Source organism: Neofelis nebulosa, chromosome 6, assembly GCF_028018385.1.
Source record: "Neofelis nebulosa isolate mNeoNeb1 chromosome 6, mNeoNeb1.pri, whole genome shotgun sequence".
NCBI classification, from domain to species: Eukaryota; Metazoa; Chordata; class Mammalia; order Carnivora; family Felidae; genus Neofelis; species Neofelis nebulosa.
Genome location: NC_080787.1, coordinates 66,777,498 through 66,804,259, shown reverse-complemented (window position 1 = coordinate 66,804,259; position 26,762 = coordinate 66,777,498). Strand labels below are relative to the sequence as shown.

The 26,762-nt window shown below is 36.4% G+C and overlaps 1 protein-coding gene across 2 annotated transcripts in view; it reads right to left on the bottom strand.

The window, feature by feature from the left end:
- The window catches only part of COL19A1 (collagen type XIX alpha 1 chain), a 350,374-nt gene that overhangs the window by 188,358 nt on the left and 135,254 nt on the right, over positions 1-26,762 (bottom strand). For both annotated transcript variants that reach the window (XM_058734368.1, XM_058734369.1), the window contains exon 13: positions 385-438. In XM_058734368.1, the coding sequence (XP_058590351.1) occupies positions 385-438 (54 nt within the window). The remainder of the gene's footprint in view (positions 1-384; positions 439-26,762) is intronic.

Here is a 26,762-nt window from a genome sequence, read left to right as displayed (position 1 = left end):
TGCAGAACCTTCAGTGGATGGAGCTTTGGTGTAAGATGAAGAGTGACTGTGGGTAATAACATGGGCCATATGAAAATGTACATAGGAAGAGAAAAGACAGAGAAAGGAAGACTAGAAAAATCCAACCCAAAAACAACAAAAAAGAAAGCACTGTTAAGGATGACACATAATACAAAAAGGCAAGAGGCCACCGATAATGACACTAAAAACACAGAGCTTTTACTGAGCCATGTAAAAAATTGTCTTGATTCTTGATTTTGCCCTGATTGTGGCTGGTTCTGTCACTGATAGTAAAGTCCTAATACCATTAGATAGTCAACACATTTCAGTGGCAAAATGTAAACAGAATATTAGAAGAAGAAAAAAAAAAACAGTTCGGCTTACATTTTGTCCATTAATGCCAGCCAGACCTGGATCTCCTTTTTCTCCTGGTTCACCCTAGAAAGAAATAATTTATATAATGAAAAATGTTATATCCTGAGATCCTTTACTAAGAAAAAACAAGAGAGTTACATTGTTTAGGTATTTATAACAATGTGATTACTTTGCTAATCCCTTGAAAGAAACATTTATTAAAAAACAATTCTGAGTCCTAAACCCAAGAGAAGTTTAAAGGTTCAAAGAAAGGCTGCATAAAAATGATTAAACGGTAGAAATAGGACAAGGATTATTTATTTTCTTCTATAAGCAACAAAGAACTTTCTGGAGGGCAATTTGACAATATGTATCAGGAATTTTAAATCTGTTCATTTAATTTGGTCCAGCAATTTTGCTTCTAAGAATATATCCTAGGGAAATAATCAGAGATGAAAAGTTTCAGGCACTAAATTGAAGAGTGCAATGCTATTTATAATAGTAAAAAAAAGAGAAACGTCCTAAATGTCCAGTAATAGGGAACTATTAAATAAATTATGGTATATAGATACAATGGGATATGATGCAGCCATTAAAATCATATTTGTGAATTTTATTTTATACTATTTAAAAATCCTTATGCTGTAAAAAGTAAGACACCAGGGATTGACAAATTCAGTGAATACATGTTACAAATACCCATTCTTATTACTTTACTTACAAATGTTCAAAATGGCCACTAATACTATTGTTTGTAACACATACCCATAGTGACACATATTTTTGTTTGATTATCATCTGAAGGATGGATACATTTATTAGAAAATGCTGCATATCTGTAGCATAATTTTTTAAAAAATTAAATGGCTATGTATCTACCCTTCTAGCTACCTACTTGCCTACCAGCCTATGCATCCACCTACTATGGAACTTAGAAACAATATTTTGTTTCAAATATTTGTTTCAAACCAGAACAGTAAAAGTGGTTGATTTATGGATTCTGTGATTATGGGTGATTTTGTTCCTTCAGCATACTCTTGTTTTTCAATTTTTTAAAAACAAAACACATGTATTATCTATATAATTAGTAAAAATATCTAAAAATAAAAGAATATATTATGCATATAAAGAACTCATCCAAGTCACAGTCTATCACATAACACAGTGTGTGTGTGTTTGGGGGGGGGGGGGTGTAGTAATAGTAGTAATCTCTGCTTTGTGCCACTAGGATGCTTTTTATTCTCAACTTATTCTGTTGTTCTTCATTGTTTTCCTACAATGAACACTATTATTTTTATCCAAAACAAAAACTAAAGAAAAGAAAGCACCTGACTTTACAAGATAATACATTAAAAACTCTACTAACAGAAATACACACGCACAGTCCCAATTATCTAAGACTATGTATTATTACTATATTGAAAACACAGGATATGAAGTAAAAGTAACTTGATTACTGGAGTATAAGAAATATATATAATATATAGGATAAGCAAAACTGTATACAAGTACATTGAGTGAAATAGGTTTAAGTTAGAATAAAGATGAAAAAAATTTTACATTTATATATTCTTGAAAGACAGAGAGAGAGCACAAGTGGGGGAGGAGCAGAGAGAGAGGGAGACACAGAATCCGAAGCAGGCTCCAGGCTCTGAGTTGTCAGCACAGAGCCCGACGCAGGGCTTGAACTCACAAATCGTGAGATCATGACCTGAGCTGAAGTCGGACGCTTAACCGACTGAGCCACCCAGGCGCCCCAAGCTGAATATTTTAAACTGAAAATGGAAGGGTGAGGAAATGCTCTAGAGCTGTGCTGTTCAATGTGCTAGCCGCTAGCCCCAGGTGGTGATTTACATTTAAATTAATTAAGATTAAATAAAATTTAAAACTCTGTTCTTCAGTTGCCCTAGCCACTTTCAAGCACTCAGTGGTATCTACACTATTGGGCTGTGCAGATTAGAAAATTTCTGTTATTACAGAAAATTCCATTGAACAGTGCTGTTCTAGAAGATGTCATATATGCCAGAAAGCAAAATAGGAATTAAGAGACTCAGAAATACACAGAAGAAAATATCTATCTAGTAAGGGGATAAGAGACAACATGGTGTCTAGATGGTGACATAAAATGTGTTCAGCACATGTTAATAGAATGAATTGAAATTTTTGGCACAAGGAGACAATATAATTCCAAAGATATCATCATTAACTTTCAGAATGTAACTCAGAATGAATATAGTCTGTATTCAAAATTAATGGTTTTCACAGGAGGAAAAATAAACAACTCTACATATTAAAGAGATATGTGCCTATAAGGAAATCTGCAACCTTGATAGAGGTAATAAAAGTTAAATAATAATCAGAGAGAGAACAGAGTTGATGATCTGATGGGGTTTATGCTGCATGGCAAGAGGATAAGAGATGTTCCAGAAGGGTAAAGAAGAAACATGCTGCTTCAATTTGATCACTGGCAAAAATCTACAATGGATTTTAAAAAGTATAATTATATAAAAAGCAATAACAGGGGTGCCTGGGTGGCTTAGTCAGTTGAGCATCTGACTCTTGATTTTGACTCAGGTCATGATCCCAGGGTCGTAGGATCAAGTCCTGTATCGGGCTCTGCACTGAGGATAGAGCCTACTGAAGGTTCTCCTATCTCTCTCTCTCTCTCTCTCTCTCTGTCCCTCTCCCCCACTCCCAACACCCTTCTTGTAAACTCTTTCCCTCTCTTATAAAATAAAATAAAATAAAATTAAATTAAATTAAATTAAATTAAGAAAAAAAGCAAGTACAGGCCATTGTGATCAAATAAGGTGGTTCACAAAAAAAACCAAGTCATTTACTTTTCATTGTTACCAAATCCTTCTATAATGTTTACTACATGTCAAGCATTACTTTAAGCATCTTATAATTCTGTGATAATCCAGCATAAGGATATGACTATTACTCTCACTTTACACATGAAGAAACTGAAGACAGAGAGGTTAAGTAGCTTGCTCAAGGTCACACAACTAATAAGAGGTAGAACCTGCCTCAGCACAGCTCCAGGGTCTGTGCTCTAAAACTATTAAGCTCATTTGTTTTTGAAACCGTCCAGGGATGATAAAAAAAATTCAGTGTATATCTGGATTTCTGCAAAGCAGGAGGCAAAGTCTCTTCAAGTGCTCCTCAGAGCAGGAAACAGAAATATGGCCCAGGTAATACTACTATTGGTGAGTATGTAACTGGGAGAAGAATGGTACCCAATAGATCTCTCCCACTCCCTCACCTATATGATGGTCTCTTCATCTTGGCATTATTGACAATTCTTTGCTGTGAGGGCTATCCTGTACATTGTAGGATGTTGAACCTCAACCCTGGCCGCTACTCACTAGAGGCCAGTAGTCAGTCTCTCCCCCAGCCTGTCTATGTTCAGTCCTGACAAATAAAAATGTCTCTAAATATTGCCAAATTTTCCACAGAAGGTGAAATTACCTTCAGTTGAGAACCACTGATACATTATATATTATGAATATATATGCAACAGATGCAAGACATGAAATGTTACAACAGACTGAAACAATATGCTATAATGAACAATATAAATTTCATTGGGAATAAATGTGCAATCATGCATTTAATTCTGGATGGGTTAAAGAGCTGACTTGAAAATAAAAATATTAAAGGAACAGAAAAAATATAAAGTGAACATAGCTCAGAGCTTATGGTGAGTATGGTGCCTCTAAGTATGGAACCAAAAGAAGAAAATCATAATAGAAAAAATATATTTGACAAAATAATAATTATAAACTTGTAAGAAAAAAATATAAACTAAACTAAAAGGAAAATGACGAGATGGGAAAAAGTATCATATGGTGGCTTAATAGTTAACATTATTAATATGCAAAGAGTTTTGATCATTTATAAGAAAAAGAATAATATCCAACTGGTAACTGAGCATAGAACAAATCAGACAATTCACCATAAGGAATACAAAAGAAATGTTACTTGTGGCAATGAGAAAGAATGAAATATGGCCTTTTGTAGCAACATGGATGGAACTGGAGAGTGTTATGCTAAGGGAAATAAGTCATACAGAGAAAGACAGATACCGTATGTTTTCACTCTTATGTGGATCCTGAGAAACTTAACAGAAGACCATGGGGGAGGGGAAGGGGGAAAAAAAGTTATAGAGAGGGAGGAAGCCAAAACATAAGAGACTCTTAAAAACTGAGAACAAACTGAGGGTTGATGGGGGGTGGGAGGGAGGAGAGGGTGGGTGATGGGTATTGAAAAAAATATATAAATAAATAAACAAACAAACAAGCAAACTTAAAAAAAAAATGTTGCTTGACAATTCATGTTTTACCAGTATTAATTCATCAGGTTATATGTTAGCACTAGATGAGTTCTAAAACTTCTCCCTTGTAGATCAGAACAAATACTGTTAAAATATCTACACTACCCAAAGCAATCTACATATTTAATGAAATCCCTATCAAAATTCCACTAGAATTTTTCACAGAGCTAGAACAAACAGTACTAAAATTTGTATGGAACCAGAAAAGACCCCAAATAGCCAAAACAACTTGAGAAAGAAAAGCAAAGCTGAAAGCATCACAATTCCAGACTTCAAGTTATATTACAAAGCTATAGTAATCAAGACTGTATGGTCCTGGCACAAAAACAGACACATAGATCAGTGTAACAGAATAGAGAATCCAGAAATGAACCCACAACTATGTAGTCTACTAATCTTCAACAAAGCAGGAAAGAATATCCAATGGAAAAAAGACAGTGGCTTCAACAAATGATGTTGGGAAAACTGGACAGCTCTATGCAAAAGAATGAAACTGGACAACTTTCTGACATCATACACAAAAATAAATTTAAAATGGATGCAAGACCTAAATGTGAGACAGGAAATCATCAAAATCCTAGAGGAGAACACAAGCAGCAATCTCTTTGACATCAGCTATAGCAGCTTCTTACTAGATACATTTCCAGAGGCCAGGGAAACACAAGCAAAAAAAACTGTTGGGACTTTATCAAGATAAAAAGCTTCTGTACAGCAAAGGAAACAATCAACAAAAGGGCAACCTTCAGAATAGGAAAGGATATTTGCAAATTAAATATCTGATAAAGGGTTAATATCCAAAATCTACAAAGAACTCACGAAACTCAACACCCCCCAAAAAATAATCCAAATAAATGGGCAAAAGACATGAATAGACATTTTCCCAAAGAAGACATACATATCTCCAACAGATACAGGAAAAGATGCTCAACATCACTCATCATCAGGGAACTACAAATCAAAACTACAATGAGAAGGAATTCACCCCAAAAGAAAGAGCATGAAGAAATGACAGCCAGGGATTTAACCAACACAAATACAAGCAAGATGTCTGAACCAGAAGTTAGAATAATGATAATAAGAATACTAGCTGGAGTCAAAAATAGATTAGAATCCCTTTCTGCAGAGATAAAAGAAGTTAAAAATAGCCACAATGAAATTAAAAATGCAATAACTAAGTTGCAATCACGGATGGATGCAGCAGTGGCAAGGATGGATGAGGCAGAACAGAGAACCAGCCATATAGAGGACAAACTTATAGAGAATAATGAAGCAGAAAAAAAGAGAAAGGCAAAAGAGCATGATTTAAGAATTAGGGAAATCAGTGACTCGTTAAAAAGGAACATCAGAATCATAGGGGTCCCAGAAGAGGAAGAGAGAGAAATAGGGGTAGAAGGGTTATGTGAGTAAATCATAGCAGAAAATTTTGCTAACCTGGGGAAAGACACAGACATCAAAATCCAGGAAGCACAGAGGACCCCCATTAGATTCAACAAAAACCGACCATCAACAAGGCATATCATAGTCAAATTCACAAAATACTCAGGCAAGGAAAGAATCATGAAAGCAGCAAGGGAAAAAAAGTCCCTAACCTACAAGGGAAGACAGATCAGGTTTGCAGCAGACCTATCCACAGAAACTTGGCGGGTCAGAAAGGAGTGGCAGGATATATTCAGTGTGCTGAATCAGAAAAATATGCAGCCAAGAATTCTTTATCCAGCAAGGCTGTCATTCAAAATAGAAGGAGAGATAAAAAGTTTCTCAGACAAAAACTAAAGGAGTTTGTGACCACTAAAGCAGCCCTGCGAGAAATTTTAAGGGGGACTCTCTGAGGGGAGAAAAGATGGGAAAACCCCATATATATATACATACATATATATATATGTATGTATGTATATATACATATATATATACACATATGAATAAATAAATAAATACCAAAAGCAACAAAGATTAGAAAGTACCAGAGAACACCACCAGAAACTCCAACTCTACAAGCATCATAATGGCAATATATTCATATCTTTCAGTACTCACTCTAAACGTCAATGGACTCAAAGCTCTAATCAAGACATAGGATAACAGAATGGATAAAAAAACAAAATCCTTCTATATACTGTTTACAAGAGGCCCACTTTAGACCTAAAGACACCTTCAGATTGAAAATAAGGGGATGGGGAACCATCTATCATGCTAATGGTCAATGAAAGAAAGCCAGAATAGCCATACTTATGTCAGAAAATCTAGACTTTAAAATAAAGACTGTATCAAGAGATGCAGAAGGGAATTATATCATAATCAAGGGGGCTATCCACCAAGAAGACCTAACAATTGTAAACATTTATGTGCCAAATGTAAAAACACCCAAATATATAAATCAATTCATCACAAACATAAAGAAACTCATCGATAGTAACACCATAATAGTAGGAGGCTTCAACACCCCACTCACAGCAATAGACAGATCATCTAATCAAGAAAAATCAACAAGGAAACAATGGCTTTGAATGGCACACTAGACCAGATGGACTTAACAGATATATTCCGAACATTTCATCCTAAAGCAGCAGAATATACATTCTTCTCCAGTGCACATGGAACGTTCTCCAGAATAGACCATATACTGGGACACAAATCAGCCCTAAGTAAGTACAAAAAGATCGAGATCATACCATGCATATTTTCAGACCACAATGCTCTGAAACTCAAAATCAACCACAAGAAAAAATTTGGAAAGTTAACAAATACTTGGAGACTGAAGAACATCCTACTAAAGAATGAATGGGCTAACCAAGAAGTTAAAGAGGAAATTAAAAAAGTATATGGAAGCCAAAGAAAATGATAACACCACAACCCAAAACCTCTGGGACGCAGCAAAGGCGGTCATAAGAGGACAGTATATAGCAATCCAGGCCTTCCTAAAGAAGGAAGAAAGATCTCACATACACAACCTAACCTTATGCCTTAAGGAGCTGGAAAAAGAACAGCAAATAAAACCCAAAACCAGTAGAAGACAGGAAATAATAAAGATTAGAGCACAAATTAATGCTTTTGAAACCAAAAAACAGTAGAACAGATCAATGAAACCAGAAGCTGGTTCTTTGGAAGAATTAACAAAATTAATAAACCACTAGCCAGTTTGATCAAAAAGAAAAAGGAAACGACCCAAATAAATAAAATCAAGAATGAAAGAGGACAAATCACAACCAACACAGCAGAAATATAAACAATAATAAGAGAATATTATGAGCAATTTTATGCCAATAAAATGGGAAATCTGGAAGAAATGGACAAATTCCTAGAAACATATACACTACCAAAACTGAAACAGGAAGGAATAGAAAATTTGAACAGACCTATAACCAGGAAGGAAATCGAATTAGTAATCAAAATCTGCCAAAAAACAAGAGTCCAGGGCCAGATGGCTTTCCAGGTGAATTCTACCAAACATTTAAGGAAGAGTTAACTCCTATTCTCTTCAGACTTTCCAAAAAATAGAAATGGAAGGAAACTTCCAAACTCTTTCTATGAAGCCAGCATTACCTTGATTCTAAAACCAGACAGAGACCCTGCTAAAAAGGAGAACTATAGACCAATTTCTCTGATGAACATGGATGCAAAAATCCTCAAAAGATATTAGCCAACAGGATCCAACAATACATTAAAAAAATTATTCACCACGACCAAGTGTGATCTATACCTGGGATGCAGGGCTGGTTCAATATCTGCAAAACAATTAATGTGATTCATCACATCAATAAAGAAAGGACAAGAACCATATGATCCTCTCAATAGATGTAGAGAAAGCATTTGACAAAATACAGCATCCTTTCTTGATCAAAACCCTCAAGAAAGTAGGGATAGAAGGAGCATACTTCGAGATCATAAAAGTCATATATGAATGACCCAACACTAATATCATCCTCAATGGGGAAAAACTGGGAGCTTTCCCCCTAAGGTCAGGAACGAGACAGGGATGTCCACTCTCACCACTGTTATTCAACATAGTATTGGAAATCTTAGCCACTGCAATCAGACAACACAAAGAAATAAAAGGCATCCAAATTGGCCAGGAGGAGGTCAAACTTTCACTTTTCGCAGATGACATAATACTCTATATGGAAAACCTAAAAGATTCCACCAAAAAAATGCTAGAATTGATTCATGAATTCAGCAAAGTTGCAGGATATAAAATCAACACACAGAAATCAGTTGCATTCCTATATACCAACAATGAAGCAACAGAAAGAGAAATCAAGGAATCGATCCCATTTATAATTGCACCAAAAACCATAAAGTACCTAGGAATAAATCCAACCAAAGAGGTGAAAAATCTACATACTGAAAACTATAGAAAGCTTATGAAATAATTGAAGAATACACAAAAAAATGGAAAAATATTCCATGCTCCTGGATAGGAAGAACAAATATTGTTAAAATGTCAATACTACCCAAAGCAATCTACATATTCAATGAAATCCCTATCAAAATAACACCAGCATTCTTCACAGAGCTAGAACAAATAATCTTAAAATTTGTATGGAAACAGAAAAGACCCTAAATAGCCAAAGCAGTCCTGAAAAAGAAAACTAAAGCAGGAGGCATCACAATCCCAGACTTCAAGCTATTCTACAAAGCTGTAATCATCAAGACAGTATGGTACTGGCACAAGAACAGACACCCAGATCACCCAGAATAGAGAACCCAGAAGTGGACCCACAAATGTATGGACAACTCATCTTTGACAAAGCAGGAAAGAATATCCAATGGGATAAAGACAGTCTCTTCAGCAAGTGGGGCTGGGAAAACTGGACAGTGACATGAAGAAGAATGAACCTGGACCACTTTCTTATACCACACACAAAAATAAACTCAAAATGGATGAAAGACCTCAATGTAAGACAGGAAGTCATCAAAATCCTTGAGGAGAAAGCTGGCAAAAACCTCTCTTTGATCTTGGCTGCAGCAACTTCTTACTCAACACGTCTCCAGAGGCAAGGGAAACAAAAGCAAAAATGAACTACTGGGACCTCATCAAAATAAAAAGCTTCTGCACAGTGAAGGAAACAATCAACAAAACTAAAAGGCAACCGACAGAATGGGAAAAGATATTTGCAAATGACATATCAGATAAAGGGTTAGTATCCAAAATTAACAAAGAACTTATCAAACTCAACACCCAAAAAACAAATAATCCAGTGAAGAAATGGGCAAAAGACATGAATAGACACTTCTCCAAAGAAGACATCCAGATGGCTAACCAACACATGAAAAAAAATACTCAACATCACTCATCATCAGGGAAATACAAATCAAAACCACAATGAGATACCACATTCCACCTGTCAGAATGGCTAACATTAACAACTCAGGCAACAACAGATGTTGGCCAGGAGGCGGAGAAAGAGGATCTTTTTTTGCATTGTTGGTGGGAATGCAAGCTGGTGCAGCCACTCTGGAAAACAGTATGGAGGTTCCTCAAAAAACTAAAAATAGAACTACCCTACGACCCAGCAATTGCACTACTAGGCATTTATCCACGGGATACAGGTGTGCTGTTTCAAAGGGACAGATGCACCCCCATGTTTATAGCAGCACTATCAACAATAGCCAAAGTATGGAAAGAGCCCAAATGTCCATTGATGGATGAATGGATAAAGAAGATGTATATATATACAATGGAGTATTACTTGGCAATCGAAAAGAATGAAATCTTGCCATTTGCAACTATGTGGATGGAACTGAAGCGTATTATGCTAAGTGAAATTAGTCAGAGAAAGACAAAAATCATATGACTTCACTCATATGAGGACTTTAAGAGACAAAACAGATGATCATAAGAGAAGGGAAACAAAAATAATATAAAAACAGGGAGGGGGACAAAATGGAAGAGACTCATAAATATGGAGAACAAACTTAGGGTTACTGGAGGGGTTGTGGGAGGGGGGATGGGCTAAATGGGTAAGGGGCAGTAAGGAATCTACTCCTGAAATAATTGTTGCACTATATGCTAACTAATTTGGATGTAAATTTAAAAAAATAAAAAATAAAAACAAAAACAAATCAAAACTACAATGAAATATCACCTCACATTTGTCATAATGGATAAAACCAACAACACAGGAAACAAAAAGTGTTGGGGAGAATATGGAGAAACTGGAACCCTTTTACACTGTTGGTGGGAATGCAAACTGGTGCTGCCACTCTGGAAAATAGTATGGAGGTTCCTCAAAAAGTTAAAAATAGAACTACCCCATGATCTAGCAATTGCACTACTAGCTATTTACCCAAAGGATACAAAAATACTGAACTTAAGGGTCACATGCACCCTGATATTTATAGGGGCATTATCAACATTAGCCAAATTATGGAAAAAGTCTAAATGCCCTTTGACTCATGAATGAAGAAATATGATGTAGATATACAATGGAATATTACTGAGCCATAAAAAAGAATGACAACTTGCCATTTGCAACAATGTGGAAGGAGCTAGACTGTATTATGCTAAGCAAAATAAGTCAGTCAGAGAAAGACAAGTACCATATGATTTCATTCATATGTGGATTTTAAGAAACAAAACAAATGAACATGGTGGGGGGAAAGAGATAGGAAAACCATAAAACAGACTCTTAACTATAGAGAACTGAGGTTGCTGGAGGGGAGGTGGGTGAGGGGATAGGTTAAATGGGTGATGGTTATTAAGGAGGACATGTGATGAGCACTCCTTTTCATTCTACTACTGAATTCTGCTGAAATTCTACTACTGAAACTAATATTACAATATATGTTAACTAACTATAATTTAAATAAAAACTTAAAGAAAAAAAAGCTTCTTCATTGTAAATTCTACCATCCTTCAGAAAAAAGCAGTGTCAGTTGTATATGCAAACAGGAAAAAAAGGAAAGATATTCAAGGGTTGCATACTTAATAAATCCCAAACAAAAGAAATCTGACAATAGTAACCAGCTGTTCTCTTTTTCTCCATTAAGAAGAAATTGAGTAAAAACAAAACTGTAGTATTAAAGATTTAAACTAGAATTAAAGAAAATTCATTTGATATCGGAGGTTGTTAGAAAGTAAATGCATCCAGATAATTTCTTAGTGTTTGGATAAGTTTAAAAGCAAAAAAGATTCAAAAACAAAGCCAACAGAACATCTCTAAAGTTTCTTTGAAAATACAATAAATCATTCTAGTCTGATGCAAACTTAAACGCAATCCCAACCAAAGGAAAGAGGATAATGGAAATTAGATCACATTTAAGATTTTTTTAATACCCATTCTTTGGTGAATCTTCAAAAACTACCAAAAGTTAATGTTCTTCCAAACAAAATTGTAGTGCTTTTGTATTCAAAATACTACATTAGGTAAGTAATGAAACCCTTTTACGGAGTTTGAATTAAATCCATCATTATCCCCAATGTAGGTATTAACATCACTAATACTTCAATAGATACTCTCAATAATATATAGTAATTAGCTTCTACTCTATACAACTTATATATGTCAGACTCTGTGCCAAATGCTATACATAGTAAGGGCCTGCTTTAATTCTAGCAATAACCTTAGGAGGTGGATATTGTCATCCCCATTTATTGATGACAAATTCCCAACTCAGAGGACATATGTGACTTTCACATGGTCAAAAAACTCTTCCTATCATCTCAAGTTATTTGCTCCATTACTTTGATCTCAGAGGGATTTGATAAACTCTAATATATCAACTTTTTCTTTTGTGAATTTGCCTTTTAGCATCATTTCTGAGTTTATAAACAAATTTAGTTATTTGTAGATAAATGTAAATGGATAAATGTAAATTTATGGATAATGTGGGAGATATGGATTAAAATTATTTTTTTTACATGAATGTCTGTTCCAGGAGTTTGTTGAAAATTATTTTAGTACATCTTTTGAAAATAAGTTGTCGTATATATGTGGAATTATTTCTGGATTCTATTCTTTTCCATTGGTCTATGTGTCTATACTTAAATGAACACTAACTTTCTTGATTATCTTTATGATAAATGTTGAAAACAGGTAACATTAGTCCTTCAGATTTTGTTTGGTTGTTTGTTTTCAGAGTTGCTTTGGCTATGTCAGGTCATTTGTATTTCCATATGACTTTAAGATAAGATTTTAATGTAATATTTGGTATGGTGGATATCTGTGTAAAAATGAACTTTGGTCCATAAATCACACCCTATGTGAAAATTAACTTGGATGGAATTTAGACTCAAATGTAAAATTCAAAACTAAAAAATGGTAGAGTATAGAAGAAATTCTTTGTGACATTGGGTTAGACATATTTTCCACTTTGTTATATAATTTCTGTATGTGTCATCTTTTTCATTCCTTTGTTCTTTCTTTACTGCCTTCATTTTGTTCACAAAATATTTTAGCATACTATTTTAGTTTTCTCTTATGAGTATTTAGCCTTTTAAAAAGTAATTGCTCTAGCACTTACAATTTGCACTTTTAACTTATCACAATCTATTCTAGTGAACACTGGTTTGATTTCACTAAACTATGGCAACTTTGCTCCAATTCAGCTCCATTTTCTTCCCCTTTCTGCATATTATTGTTGCCATATACATTACATATGATATATGCTATAACCGTATGTTATAAACCTAATAGTACATTGTTAAAGTTTTGTGTTAAAAATAGGCTTTTACAGGGCGCCTAGGTGGCTCAGTCAGTTAAGCATCTGAGTTCAGCTCAGGCCATGATCTCACGGTTTGTGGGTTCGAGCCCCGCAGCGGGCTCTGTGCTGACATCTCAGAGCCTGGAGCCTGCTTTGGACTCTGTGTCTCCCTCTCTCTCTGCCCCTCCCCTGCTTGCACTGTGTCTCTCAAAAATAAATAAACATTAAAAAATTTTTTTAAAAATAGGCTCTTAGGGCACCTGGGTGGCTCAGTCAGTTAAGCATCCAACTTTGGTTCAGATCATGATCTCCCAGTTCGTGAGTTCGAGCCCCACACTGGGCTCTGTGCTGACAGCTCAGAGCCTGGAGTCTGTTCTGTGTCTCCCTCTCTTTCTGCCCTACCCTGCTCACACTCTGCCTCTCTCTCTCTCAAAAATAAATAATCATTAAAAAATATTTAAAAAAATTAAAAATAAAAATAGGCTTTTAAAAAAATTAATAGTGAATATAATCTATATATTATACAAACACATGTAAATATCTATCAGATTTACTACATTGACCCATATATTTACAATTTCCAGTGCTTTTCATTATTTCCTCTGGATTTTTGGTCTGAAAGACTCCTTTTAGTCACTCAGGTGGGTCATATCTGCTAGAAAATAACTTATTTTTATTTTATTTTTATCTGGAAATGTCTTTATTTTTGTCTTCATACTTGAAAGGCAGTTTCACCAGATATAGAGTTCTTAATTGACAATTTCTTTTTGAGTATGTCATTCTATTGCCTTCTGGTCTTCACGATTTCTGAAGACATTAGCCATTGTTCTCATTGTGGTTCCATGTACATGATTAATTGTTTTTTCTCCTGGTGCTTTCATAATTTACTACTTGTCTTCGGTTTTCAGCAGTTTGACTACAACGTGTCTACAATTGGTTCTCTTTATTATTATCCTATCTGGGATCTATTGAGCTTCTTGGATCAATATACTAATAATTTTCATCAAACTTGGGAAGTTTTTGGCTGTTATTTCTGTCTTGTTTATCTCTCTCCCCTCTTCCTGGGACTCCCATAAATTGCATATAAACTGGCTTCCTTAGGATCAATCCCGTGTCTGAATAGTTTAGTCACCATCCTGGGCTTTGGTAGAAGTTGTGTTCCAGCACCTCAAATGCAAGGCTTCCACCCTTTTCTGATCAATAGGTGGGAAGAATGGAGAATGCATTTACTCTTTCAGCCTTTCTCATCTTCCTCTGCTGGGATTATTTAGAATTCCCCTACATATGCATGTAGTTTATCAATTATCCTCCTACTCTATAAGTGTATTTTATATTTTGTATATGTGACATATATATAATACTGACTATATATACAATAGATGTCAGTGAAAACTCTTAACAAAATTAATTTAATGTGGAGACTGATTTGTGTTATTCTCTGGTTTATTGTTATGAAAGTAATCTACTTGATATAGATCAGAAACAATTTAAACACATTTCCTTTGTAAATTATAAAAGTTTAAAGGTTTTACATAAATTTACGATACAGTTAACTTTTCAGTAATTTAAACCATTAAAATGTTTTGTTTTCTATGTACTATTAAGAACCAGTAAGTTAAGGAATATCATTTTAAGTAAAGCCCCTTTGCCTAAATGTTGTAAACTTGAAAATTACATATATATATATATATATATATGTATATATATATATATACATATATATATACACATATGTATATTACTAATCCACATATGTATATTAACTAATGAAAGGAAGTTATAAAACAGAACTTTTGTAAATAAAAAAATCCTTTTCTAACTTAATGGGTATCTGTGATTAAGATTTATCATGTTAATATATCTTACAATAGATATTAATTTATTGCTTTGCTGTTATTGATGATGATAATGACACAGAAGTGCCTAACTGATTATGTTTCTGGAAGCTAAATATAGACTGAGAAACATGATAGATTTTCAAAAACTACCAAGCCAGAGCTTAAGGTTCTAACTGTGATCTGGTGAACAGAGTCTGGTGCTTGGAAACAGGGGGCTCAAGTCTAATCACACATCTGTCTTTACAACTGTGTGAATCTACATAAGTTTTTGCCATTATTGGCCTTTTGAATTTTTAAATGATTAGAGTAAATAACTTCTAAAGCTACCCTAATTAGCATTGTTGCACTGCTGAGATAAAAGAATTTATATGTAAGGTGCATTCACCCAGATTCTTTTAAAATCAGACTTCATAAGGCCATTAGTATGAACAGAGGAAGGCTGAAACAACTTTGTGTTGAGACCAATGCCCTTGCTTTAAAAGTCTCAAAGAGACTGTCTTGATAAATGTATTTATGTCTCAAGTTGTTCAAAATTCTTTTATAAATGGATTACAGTCAAGATTACTCACCTAATTGTATTTGTGACATAAACCTAATTAAGTTATCTCTCCAAGGGGGAGAAAAAACTTAATCTAACAAAATAACTTCTACGAAATCAGCTTATATCAATTTCCTTTAGTAACTAAAAATGTAGATAGATTAATAATTATAGATTATGAATTTAATTTCATACATTAAGAGCAATCCTCTTTCATGAAACACTCTTGTATCACAAACCATTTCCAAGATCTTCTTATTGTCCATTACTCAGAATAATCTTAGGTACAAAATGTTAGTATAATTAAAGAATTTAGAAGATCCTTAGGGCTCAAAATAGCAAGAAGTGATCTTATCTTTGATTTGATAACTAATCAATGGCATAATTCTGGTTAAACTAACAGCTGTTTTTGCATAAATTCAAGTCAGCTATTGTTAAGTTTCCCTAGTTTTGCCTGTCAGTCAACTTGGCTAATTGCTGCAGGAAAGCCACCCAATTAACATTTGTATAGTCTAGAATTCAAGCCTATCTTGTAGAAAGTGAGACCTTTGGGAAATCTATTAGGCAGTGTTCATGTTTGCTAATGTAGTGTCAGAACTTCTAAGCTTCAGAGAAATTGATTTTTTGGTATAGGGACAAAGGACACATTCAATGTACTGTTATCATGAGTTCTATAGATACTAACAAATAACAGTAAACTTATGCATCCACTGCAATGGTCCCAATGTACCATGTTGGCAAGATGGTATGCCATATCTCACCCTTCACACTGCTTAAAATTGTGGGCACTACATTAGGAATGACAATAAGACATAGGTTCTTTTCAGATTATCTGAGAAGAGGAAGAGGTGGAGGGAGAACATTTGATTTGATTTTTCCCCCCACTCTTATTTTATAAATTTTTATTTTAATTCCAGACAGTTAACGTGTTATATTAGTTTCAGGTGTACAGTATAGTGATTTAATAATTCCATGCATCACCTGGTACTCATCACAAGTACCTTCCTTAATCCCCATCACCTATTCAGCCCATCATCCCTCCCCCCAACCATTAGTTTTTTCTCTATAATTAAAAGTCTGTTTCTTCCTTTCTCTCTCTTTCTTACGTTTTCATTTGTTTGTTTCTTAAATTCCACATATGAGTGACATCATTATGGTATTGGATGGACCTACAGAGTATAATGCTAAGCAAAATAAGTCAGTCAGAGAAAGAGAACATTTGATTTTAAAAAGGAAAGAGGCAACATAGCAGAAATAAATCCTGGGTAATATGATATACCAAGAGGATGTCTCTTCAGGGAAGCCAGGCCTAAGGTGATATCTGAGGAGGTGGAAAAAGCATGGGCAGGGCAAGAGAACGAGCAGGATGTAAGATATGCTAATATAGGCCCATTTCTCCAAATCATTTGACTGGTCTGCCCATTCTCAGATGCACACAGGCAGAAACAAATAGTAGGTCTCCCACAAATGTCTTGTGAATGAAATATCATCAAGAGGAATTTTGAGTAAAATAATGGCATTTAAATGACAGTTTCTCAGGCTGATTTGGAACTGGTGCCCCATCTAGAATGAATTCTCAAAATCGCCAAATCATCTGTGTCCTAGTGTAAAATTTTCCAAATTACAGCAATGTTTGCAATAATATTTCAGGCCCTTTTCAAAATGCGCCATTTCATTTCATTTTGCTGATGAGGAAAGGAGATGAAACTTTATTCTCATCTGGGAGAGACAATTCAGTCTGTTGCAGCTGCTGCCTGGGATCCGGTGAGAATTACAATCTAGGAGGAAACTCTTCACAGTCATCACAGGCGAATCTCAACTGCTAGGTCCAGTGACTCACTGGTCCCATGGCAGTCTCTAACTTGTTCTTTCTCTGACTAGGATGCATGGACCAGAGAGGTTTCCTCTTTGCTTGCTTTGACATAAAATCTTCTATAAACTTTACTGGGAGTTCTTAATTAGAGTTAGCAAGATATAAAGAGAAAAATCATTTAATACTGACACAGCTAATAAGTGGCACAGCTAGGGTATGAACACAGGCAGTCATGTTCTAAAGCTCAGATTCTTAAACTTTAGTGTATATTTAATTCTGGACTTAATTATTGGCAAGATAATTGGAATGTTTTAGGCAAGATCTAGATCAAAAGAAATGGAAGAGGCTATTTCAGAATAAGATAAAGGTAAATGTAAAGGCACAATTTTAAGGACCAGCAAGCTTGCTGGTTTGGGTAAAACACAGGATTCTGAACAAGAGAAATGCTATGAAATGAAGTTGGAAAGTCACGCATGATTAGGTTGTGAAAGATCATGAAGGGCAAGTTAGGGAGGTCAGGACATCCTCCTGTAGCCACTAGTAAGCCACTGATTCTTTTCAAGCAGAAGACTGACACCGTAAATGTGGAGATTAATGGAGCTGGACATGTAGGACAGGCACTGGGATAGCAGAGATCAGAGGCAGGGATTCAGTTAGGAGCTACTCCATCCATCTAGGCTAAAGCATGGAAGGCTGGAGCTTAGGTTAATAGCGTGGGAATGCAAAAGAAAAGGAGGTATGAGAAATGACATGGGACAGAAGCAAGAGATAAGAGAGAAATAAGAGTTAACAAAAATTACAAGTTTGGGGTTTGGGTAAAGCTTGGAAGGACAGTGATGTCTTCACAAATAGAAAAGAGCAAATGCAGGAAGAGAAGCAGACATGAGAGGAAAGAAGGGTTTTGCTTTGGACATACTGAATCAAAGGAACAAAAAAGACATTTGGGATGACAGGTCTAGGAGGTAGTTGGGTAAAGTAGACCAAACTCCAGAAAAGAAGTCAGGTGCAGGATACAGATTTGAGAATCATCACCCTGAGAGAGGAGAGCCAAATTATGACAAATCAAACTGCCAAGAGAAACAGGGGAAGTACTTTGGTTTGAATCTCCAACAGTATTAGGACTCTCTTAAGACACAGATGTTGTTTTCTGTTTTTTAAAATTCCTCCAGAGCATCTAGCACAGAACTCAGGAAACACTCTTGTCTGATTTATGAAGAGATACAAGAAACACTAGAAGTCTTGTCATAAGCAGTGTTTGGATCTCCCAAACTGATCCCAGTACATTTATTTACCAGTAGTGAGGATGGTTTGTTTGTTTTTTATAATTGTTTTTATAGTGTATTTACTTTTTGAGAGAGAGAGAACAGGAGAGAGAGGGAGAGAGAGAGAGAATCCCAGGCAGACTCCACACTGTCAGTGAAGAGCCCTATGTGAGTCTCGAACTCATGAACCATGAAATCAGCACCTGAGTTGAAATCAAGAGTTAGACACTTAACTGACTGAGCCACCCAGGCGCCCCTGGTTTCTTACTGTCTTATCTGGGAACCAACTAATAGGGAAAAGCCAAATCTCTAAAGCAAACTTGAAATGGAGGACAGAAGACCATTCTCAGACAATTCAGACATAGAATCCTACTTTAGACTGTACTATCCTTATCTTCCGGCCTATATTATTCAGATAGAGTCATGATTCATTATTGAATGGTTAGTCAGGTCTAGCCAGTATGGGAAACAGGAAGTAACAGGTAAGTTTTTACCTGCCTCTAAGTTAATAAGTAAGTAAGGCTGCAGCTAAGTGGGAATGAAACTACAGGAATGGAGAAAGAAAAGTGCAAGAATGCTGCACTTTTGCACATTTAAATCCTTTCATTTTTTTAAAATGTTTGTTTGTTTGTTTGTTTATTTATTTATTTATTTATTTATTTATTTTTGAGAGAGAGACACACAGATAGAGCGTAAGTGGGGTAAGGGTAGAGGGAGACACAGAATCCGAAACAGAATCCAGGCTCTGAGCTGTCAACACAGAGCCCGACACAGGACTCAAGCTCATGAACCACAAGATCATGACCTGAGCCGAAGCTGGACTCCTAACCAACTGAGCCATCCACCCAGGTGCCCCACGTATAAATCATTTTTAATTTAAGTTTAAAAACTTCTCTAAAAGCTAACATAAAGATCTGTTTCTTACAGCAAGGCTAATAGCAAACCATTTCCGTGTATTACTCAGAACCTATATGATTCAGATGATTTAGTTTAAGCTTTAAAGATCCAAATAATTATCTTTTTTATTGATTCAGTTTATTCCTCCCATGTCAGAACTCGATGTTCATACTTCATTTCAAACTTTTCACATTTTCCATTTACTGCAAGCTTGGGCTGAGGAAGCCCACTACTTGCCTAGATTTTTACACCACTTTTATGGTATTAACAACTCTATTCCAGTAGGGGTTCTCTACAGAGGAAGGAGGACTATTAGTCAGAGGGCTCCTGAGCCAGCACAGCTGGGGATCCTTATCAACAATCAAGAACCAACCCCACAAGGCAGTTAAGCACAGCTGGGAACCATTTTGTTAGCTCCTAGCCTTAGAAGCCAGTGCAGGACCCGAGGGGCAAATGGCACAGCTTACCTCTCTAATTTTTAGAAAACCTCACAAGCACATAAAAGCACCTCTAGATGACCGTGTGGTTTTTTTTAAAAGCTTTTAAATGTTATTATTTATTTATTTTTGAGAGAGAGAGGAGTGACAGAAAGGGGGGGAGGGGCAGGGAGAAAGGAGAGAGAATCCCAAGCAGGCTCCATGCTATCACACTATCAAGGCAGAGCCCCACATGGGGTTTGATCCCATGACTGTGAGATCATGACCTGAGCCAAAATCAAGACTAGGACGCTTAACCGACTGAACCACCCAGGCTCCCCTAGATGACTGTGTTACAACCACTTTTCTCTTCATGAAACCAGTAACCAGGCAATCCTTTCAAGGACTGCAAGCCATCAGCATGGCATTTGTTTTCAATTTATCTCAACCATCAGAGTTAATGTTTCTCAGTAGTAAATGAATTTTCTTTCAGTATAAGCCTTGTGTCTGGGCCACAGAGAAGTGGAATTTTCCCTGGGTCAAGATACTACTGTTTGCACTTCTAAAATGAGGGAAAATGGGAAAAACTAGTTTAGAGATACAGTTATTACTTAATAATATAATTCTTTTTATACTTCCATTTCAGAGGAAGACTATAAAATGAAAGAACATGATTGAGGGTTTTTGTTTTGTTGTGTTTTGTGTTGATGTAGCCAGTGGTGTCCTGGCGATACAAACTGATTATTGCTGAACATCCACAGGCCTTGAGTGGACACCTTTGGGTTGGTGCCTTTTGATTTGGAACTGTCAAAAAAAAATTTTTTTTTTAAATGTCCAAAGTCCTAGTCGTGGAGAGGATTTCTAATGGACAACTACATTCAAATCTCCATTCTATATTAATTTCCTGGCTGCTCCCACTGACTGAGAGCTCAGTGACTCAGTGTTAGAGCCACAAAACTTGGTGGCTTCTTGCAGACGTCCAAAGTGGGTAGTGCAGATAAGGACTGGTTTCAAAATAAGTATTCCCTGAAGAATGTTTAAGGAGTTCTAGCATACACTCTGCAGTTAGACTCTGTAGCCAGAGTTCAGTCCAGATAGGACTCTAGGTGTTACTACCTTAAGTGGATAGATTTATAGATTGAAATAGCTACTTCTCTCAAATTTTACTTATTGTGCAAGAATCTCTGAGGAGTTGATTAAAATACAGACTCCCAAGGCACATGTCTTGACTTCTGATCCAGTCAATCTATGGTGGGACTCAGGAGCAGGCATTTTAAGCACCCGGGAGATTCTGATGTAGGCAGCCTGCAGACAACAATATGAAAAACACTGGATATATTTTATACTGGATTTTTTCATTAAAGTATATCCATTGATAGGTAACAATTAATAACTGCATCTTAAACTGAAACACATATACTCTCACACACCCTTTCTGACATATAAAAGGAGGGTTTTTTTAATACATAGTAATTTTGTATTAAAAACTTCTGGCAGGTATCACATTCAACTGACACTTTTTTATGTATGATATTTGAAATGAAAAACAATGTAATTAGTTGTAAAAATTTCTTTCTGCCTATGTTGCTGAAAAAATTTACCTTTCAGTTTTTATTTTCCTTAACTAAGCAAGACAAACATACTCAAGCTCTAGGCTACTAGAGCAAACTCCCTATAAGTAGAATATGTATGACATGAAGAGAATATATGTTCTAACAAGGCCCTGAACTGTGTTTTCCAAAGACCCTAATGGGCCCACTGGAGTTGTTATAATCTATTAAATTCAATTTATGAAGGTAGAAAGTCCTTAAATATGCATTTTATGATAATATGCTTTTTAAGATGTCCCTTGATGTATATTATACACACTGCTACACCATAATGGCTATTAACTCAAGAAAATTAATAATATACATTTTTAAATGGCCTAAACTTTCAAAGACTCCCAGAAGAGACTTTTTTAAGTGAAGTTTTTGAAATAAGGGAAATTTTTACAATTCTGCAGAGAAAGAAGTGTTTAAATGCTTAAGAAACTTTCCAAGGTGTTTGATAATGATGAAGGGAACTGAGATTCCATGTCTCTACTTTCCACTCCCTATACTCACTTTCATGGGTCCTAATTTTTCTGATTAAGCTATCTCTCTAATAGATCTAAATGCAAAATCTGAGTCTTCTCTTATCCTCTGTCTCCTTTTTTTAATGATGATGAACTCACATTGGACCATGGAAATATGAATGTCAGGAAGGCTGTTTCTATTCAGAGGAAGGAGTAAAGAAATTATTATAATACCTCCATGTTGGCATCAGTCAATCTCCATTTATTTACTGGGCATCTCTTCCACTGATAGAACCTGGCTACAAATGGACTCACTAAGCTAAAGATGCTGAAACCATCCCACACAACAAGAATGAGGCTAAACAACCTTTAACCTTGTACTATCATAATTTTAATAGTGAAGAATTCAGGTATTTTAACGCCCAAGGAAATAATTATTTATCTAAAAGACATGTTTTGAAGTATATTTTTTGTTTTGACCCCAAATCCTTAGGTAGGGAGACTTCTTATACTTACTCAAATTGTATCCAAACAAAAATTTCCCTCAAATGCTACCATTTTTTTTCTTTTTATGTTTATTTATTTTGAGAGGGAGAGAGAGAGAGAGAGAGAGAGAGAGCGAGCACACAAGCGAAGGAGCAGCATACAGAAAGAGAGACAGAACGTCAAACAGGCTCCGCACCATCAACACAGAACCCAATGTGGCACTTGAGCTCACCAACTGTGAGATCATGACCTGAACTGAGACCAAGTATCAGACACTTAACCAACTGTGGCACCCAGGTGCCCCTAAATACTACTAGTTCTTATATGAAACTGGTATTACACATTTGGTTATTATATTTAAATTAATTTCTTTTTTAAAGTGAAGAGAATTATCAGTCTCCTATGGTAAAGGTTTTTAGGCTGGTCTTAGATAACTCCACAGCAACATTCAATATTCAATTATAGTACACCAATGGCTAAAATGTCCCTGAAAACAAGGAAGATCCCAAGAAGTATAAACCCAACCAGACTGTCATTAAAGTATCAAGTAAAAAAAAATGGGGGGGGGGGTATCTCCACATACTCTGCATATATATTTTTCATGAACTTTCAAGAAGAAACTACCAGAAGACAAACATCAGCCACCAAGAGAATACAGAAATTGTGGGCAAAGGTCTGAAATGAACAGATTCCATTTAGCTATATGACTAAAATAAAAAAGAAAAAACAGAGATTATGGTTAAAGAACAAAATGTAAATATAAATACTGAAAATATTTGAAACTGTATATCAAGAAAATTAGAAGGGAGAGAAAAAAAGAGTGGCAATCTGGGTATAAGAACACCTGTTTGTGTGTGATGAGGGGTTAAAACACTGTCTTTAATACCAAGAGATTAAGTAACAGAGATAAGGATATTAGTAATACCAAGGTAAAAACTAATATTATATATATGTGTGTGTATATATATATATATATATATATATATATATATACACACACACACATACATATATACACACTTCAAGTCAGATAATGGTAGGGATGAAAATGGAAATCTATTAATTTTGCCATTCCATAAAGTAAAGTCAAAAGATATTGAGTGGAAAAACAATGTAGTTTGGTTTATAAATATAAGCACAGGAATAAACGTTTTCCAAATTTTGAGAAAAAACAAAAAACAAAGCAATTAAACAAGACAAAGTAATTAAACCCATAATTTAATTTTTTTTCACAAATAAACCTCCAGATCCTGTTGGCTTTTCTGTGAATTCTTAGAAACACTTAGGAAGAATTAATACAAATATTATACATACACCTTCAGAGAACAGAAAAAAAGGTCACAGTTTTCAACTGGTTTTATGAGGCCAGCATAACTATAATGCCAAAATTTGACAAGGAAATCACAAGAAAGGAATACCTCAAGCTTTTCATAAGCATGGCTACAAAAATACTAAATAAAAGAAATTATCTAATTGAATCCAGTGACATACAGAAAGAAATCATACCTCACGAACAAATGAGTTTTATTCTAGGAATCCAAGTCTAGTTTAACATTTAAAAATCAAACAATTTGATAAATGGAAGGGAGGGGCCCAACATGGCAGAGAAGTAGGGGGAATCCATACTTCCCACGTCTCTCAAAGAAGTATAGAAGCCAAAGGACTTTGAACACCAAAGCCTCGGACGAAAAGAGACTGAATCTAGTAGGAAGAAAATGGGAAAGCTGGAAAAAAGATAGGTAGGTAACTGCGAACTGGGGGAAATAAAAAAGGCCATGTGGGCACAGAGGGGAGGGACCCCCTTCTGCCAACAGACAAAGGGAAGAGAAAGAGCCTGGAAGGAAGTGCAGGACCTAGCTGGACAGGAGAAAGACCTGGGACTGAGACTAAGAGGGATCCAATTTCTAACTGTGGGGCTTTCTTCAGACTGGAGCTGGCTCCCTGTTTGCACACTTGGAGAGAAGGGGAGCCAGCCTTGGGCGCGGTGGTAGATCTGGGGCTCAGTCCAAAGCTGGAGAAAGTGGTTCCCCTCCCTGGAGGGCTGCGTGATAGTACAGAACCTGCCTGCACCCACCACCCCCCTGGCACAGTGGCTGGGCCGAGGGCGCAGTCTGCAGGGGGAAAACGCCACCCTTTCCCTGGAGTGCTGTGGGAGAAGATAAAGCCGGCCTGCGTTCTCCACCCCGGTGGCTCCTGACAACGAGGGCACTGGCTCAATCCACGGTAGAAGGCAATCCTCCCTGAAGTGCGGCAGCACAGACAAAGCCAGCCGGGACCACATATCACTGCACCGAGAGGCACTTCCCCATTGCCGGAGCGAACTGAGCAGGACTCTGAATCCTAGCCAAGCACAGGGTCAGGGGAGTTGGCGGAGCAAGAAGGATGGCCCCGTCTGTGTCTGCAGCACAGTGAGGATGACTCAAACTGAGTTCACCGGTCCAGCTCCTTGGAGAAGAGACTAAGGGTCATCATTCCCCCCCCCCCCCCACTCCACCAAGGCGGGGTCTAAGGGATCACTCCGGGGTCCATAGTGGAGGTGGGTCCAGATAACGCCAAACCACGCCCCTTTGCACTGGGTAACTGCTATCCACCAGAGCGGCACAGACCCTGCAGACAGCTACTCCCCACAAGCAATGCAGCATTGCCAGGATTAACCCCAGGTCAACTCTGGATATATAGATATATTCTCTGCCCCCCCCCCCCCATTTCTCCTCCTTATCTCTTCCCTCCTCTAGGATGGTTACTCTGGTTATTGGTCTGTCTAAACAGACATATTTAATCCATTGTCTTGATACATGTTCTATACCTCCTTCTTAACACTCCTTTCTCTCTCTGGAATAATCAAGCCATATAGTTTCTCTCTCTCTGGGTAACTTTATCTTCATTTCGTTTTCCCTGCCTCCTTCTTTATTTTCCTTTCTCTCTCTCTGCATTAAGCCTTTTAGTCTCTCTGCCTGGTCAATGTTTATTTTTTCTCCCCCCCACTCCCCCACCACCCCTGCCCCACACCTGTCATTTCTCTCTTTGTGTGTGCTCTTCCATCAGCACCGTCTCCACCCTCTTGTTTACTTGTGGTCGGTGTTTTTGGATTTTTTGTTTTTAGTCTTTAGGTTTTTTTTGTTTGTTTGTGTTATTTGTGTGTTTGCGTGTTTTTGTCTCCTGTTTGTCTATCTGTTTTCCTTTACAGGGCTACTCCAAGGAAGAAATTAAAGCACATCTCATGGAGGGTCCAAAATATTACTATGAGTAGGGGAATAAAATAACCAAAGTCACAACAACAGAGAGCAAGTAACAACCCCTGAGAAAACACCTCCTGAAGGGCCAGGCCCTGGACAGTGTATGACCCTCCTTTAATATAGCAGTGCTTGCAGGTGCAGAGCAAACAACAAGCTTTTAAAATGCATAAGGTAGAGAAAACTAGACAAAATGATGAAATGGAAGAATTCTCCTCAAAAGAAATTCCAGGAAGTAGCGACAGCTAATGAATTAATCAACTGATTTAAGCAATATAACGGAACAAGAATTTAGAATAATAGTCATAAAATTAATCACTGGGCTTCAAAAAGCATAGAGGACAGAAGAGTATCTATTGCTACAGAGATCAAGGGACTAAAACAATAGTCATGATGAATTAAAAAATGCTATAAATGAGGTGCAAAATAAAATGTAGATGGCCATAGCACGGATTGAAGAGGCAGAGGAGAGAATAGGTGAATTAGAGTATAGAATTATGGAAAAAGAGGAAGCTGAGAAAAAGAGATATAAAAAACTCCAGGAGTATGAGGGGAGAATTAGAGAACTAAGTGATGCAATCAAACGGAACAATATCCATATCATAGGAATTCCAGAAGAAGAAGAGAGAGAGAAAGGGGCTGAAGGTGTACTTGAACAAATCACAGCTGAGAACTTCCCTGATCTGGGGAAGGAAAAAGGCATTGAAATCCACGAGGCACAGAGAACTCCCTTCAGATGTAACTTGAATCTATATTCTGCACGACATATCATAGTGAAACTGGCAAAATACAAGGATAAACAGAGAATTCTGAAAGCAGCTAGGGACAAACGGGCCCTAACATACAAAGGTAGACACACAAGGGTAGAAGCAGATCTATCTACTGAAACTTGG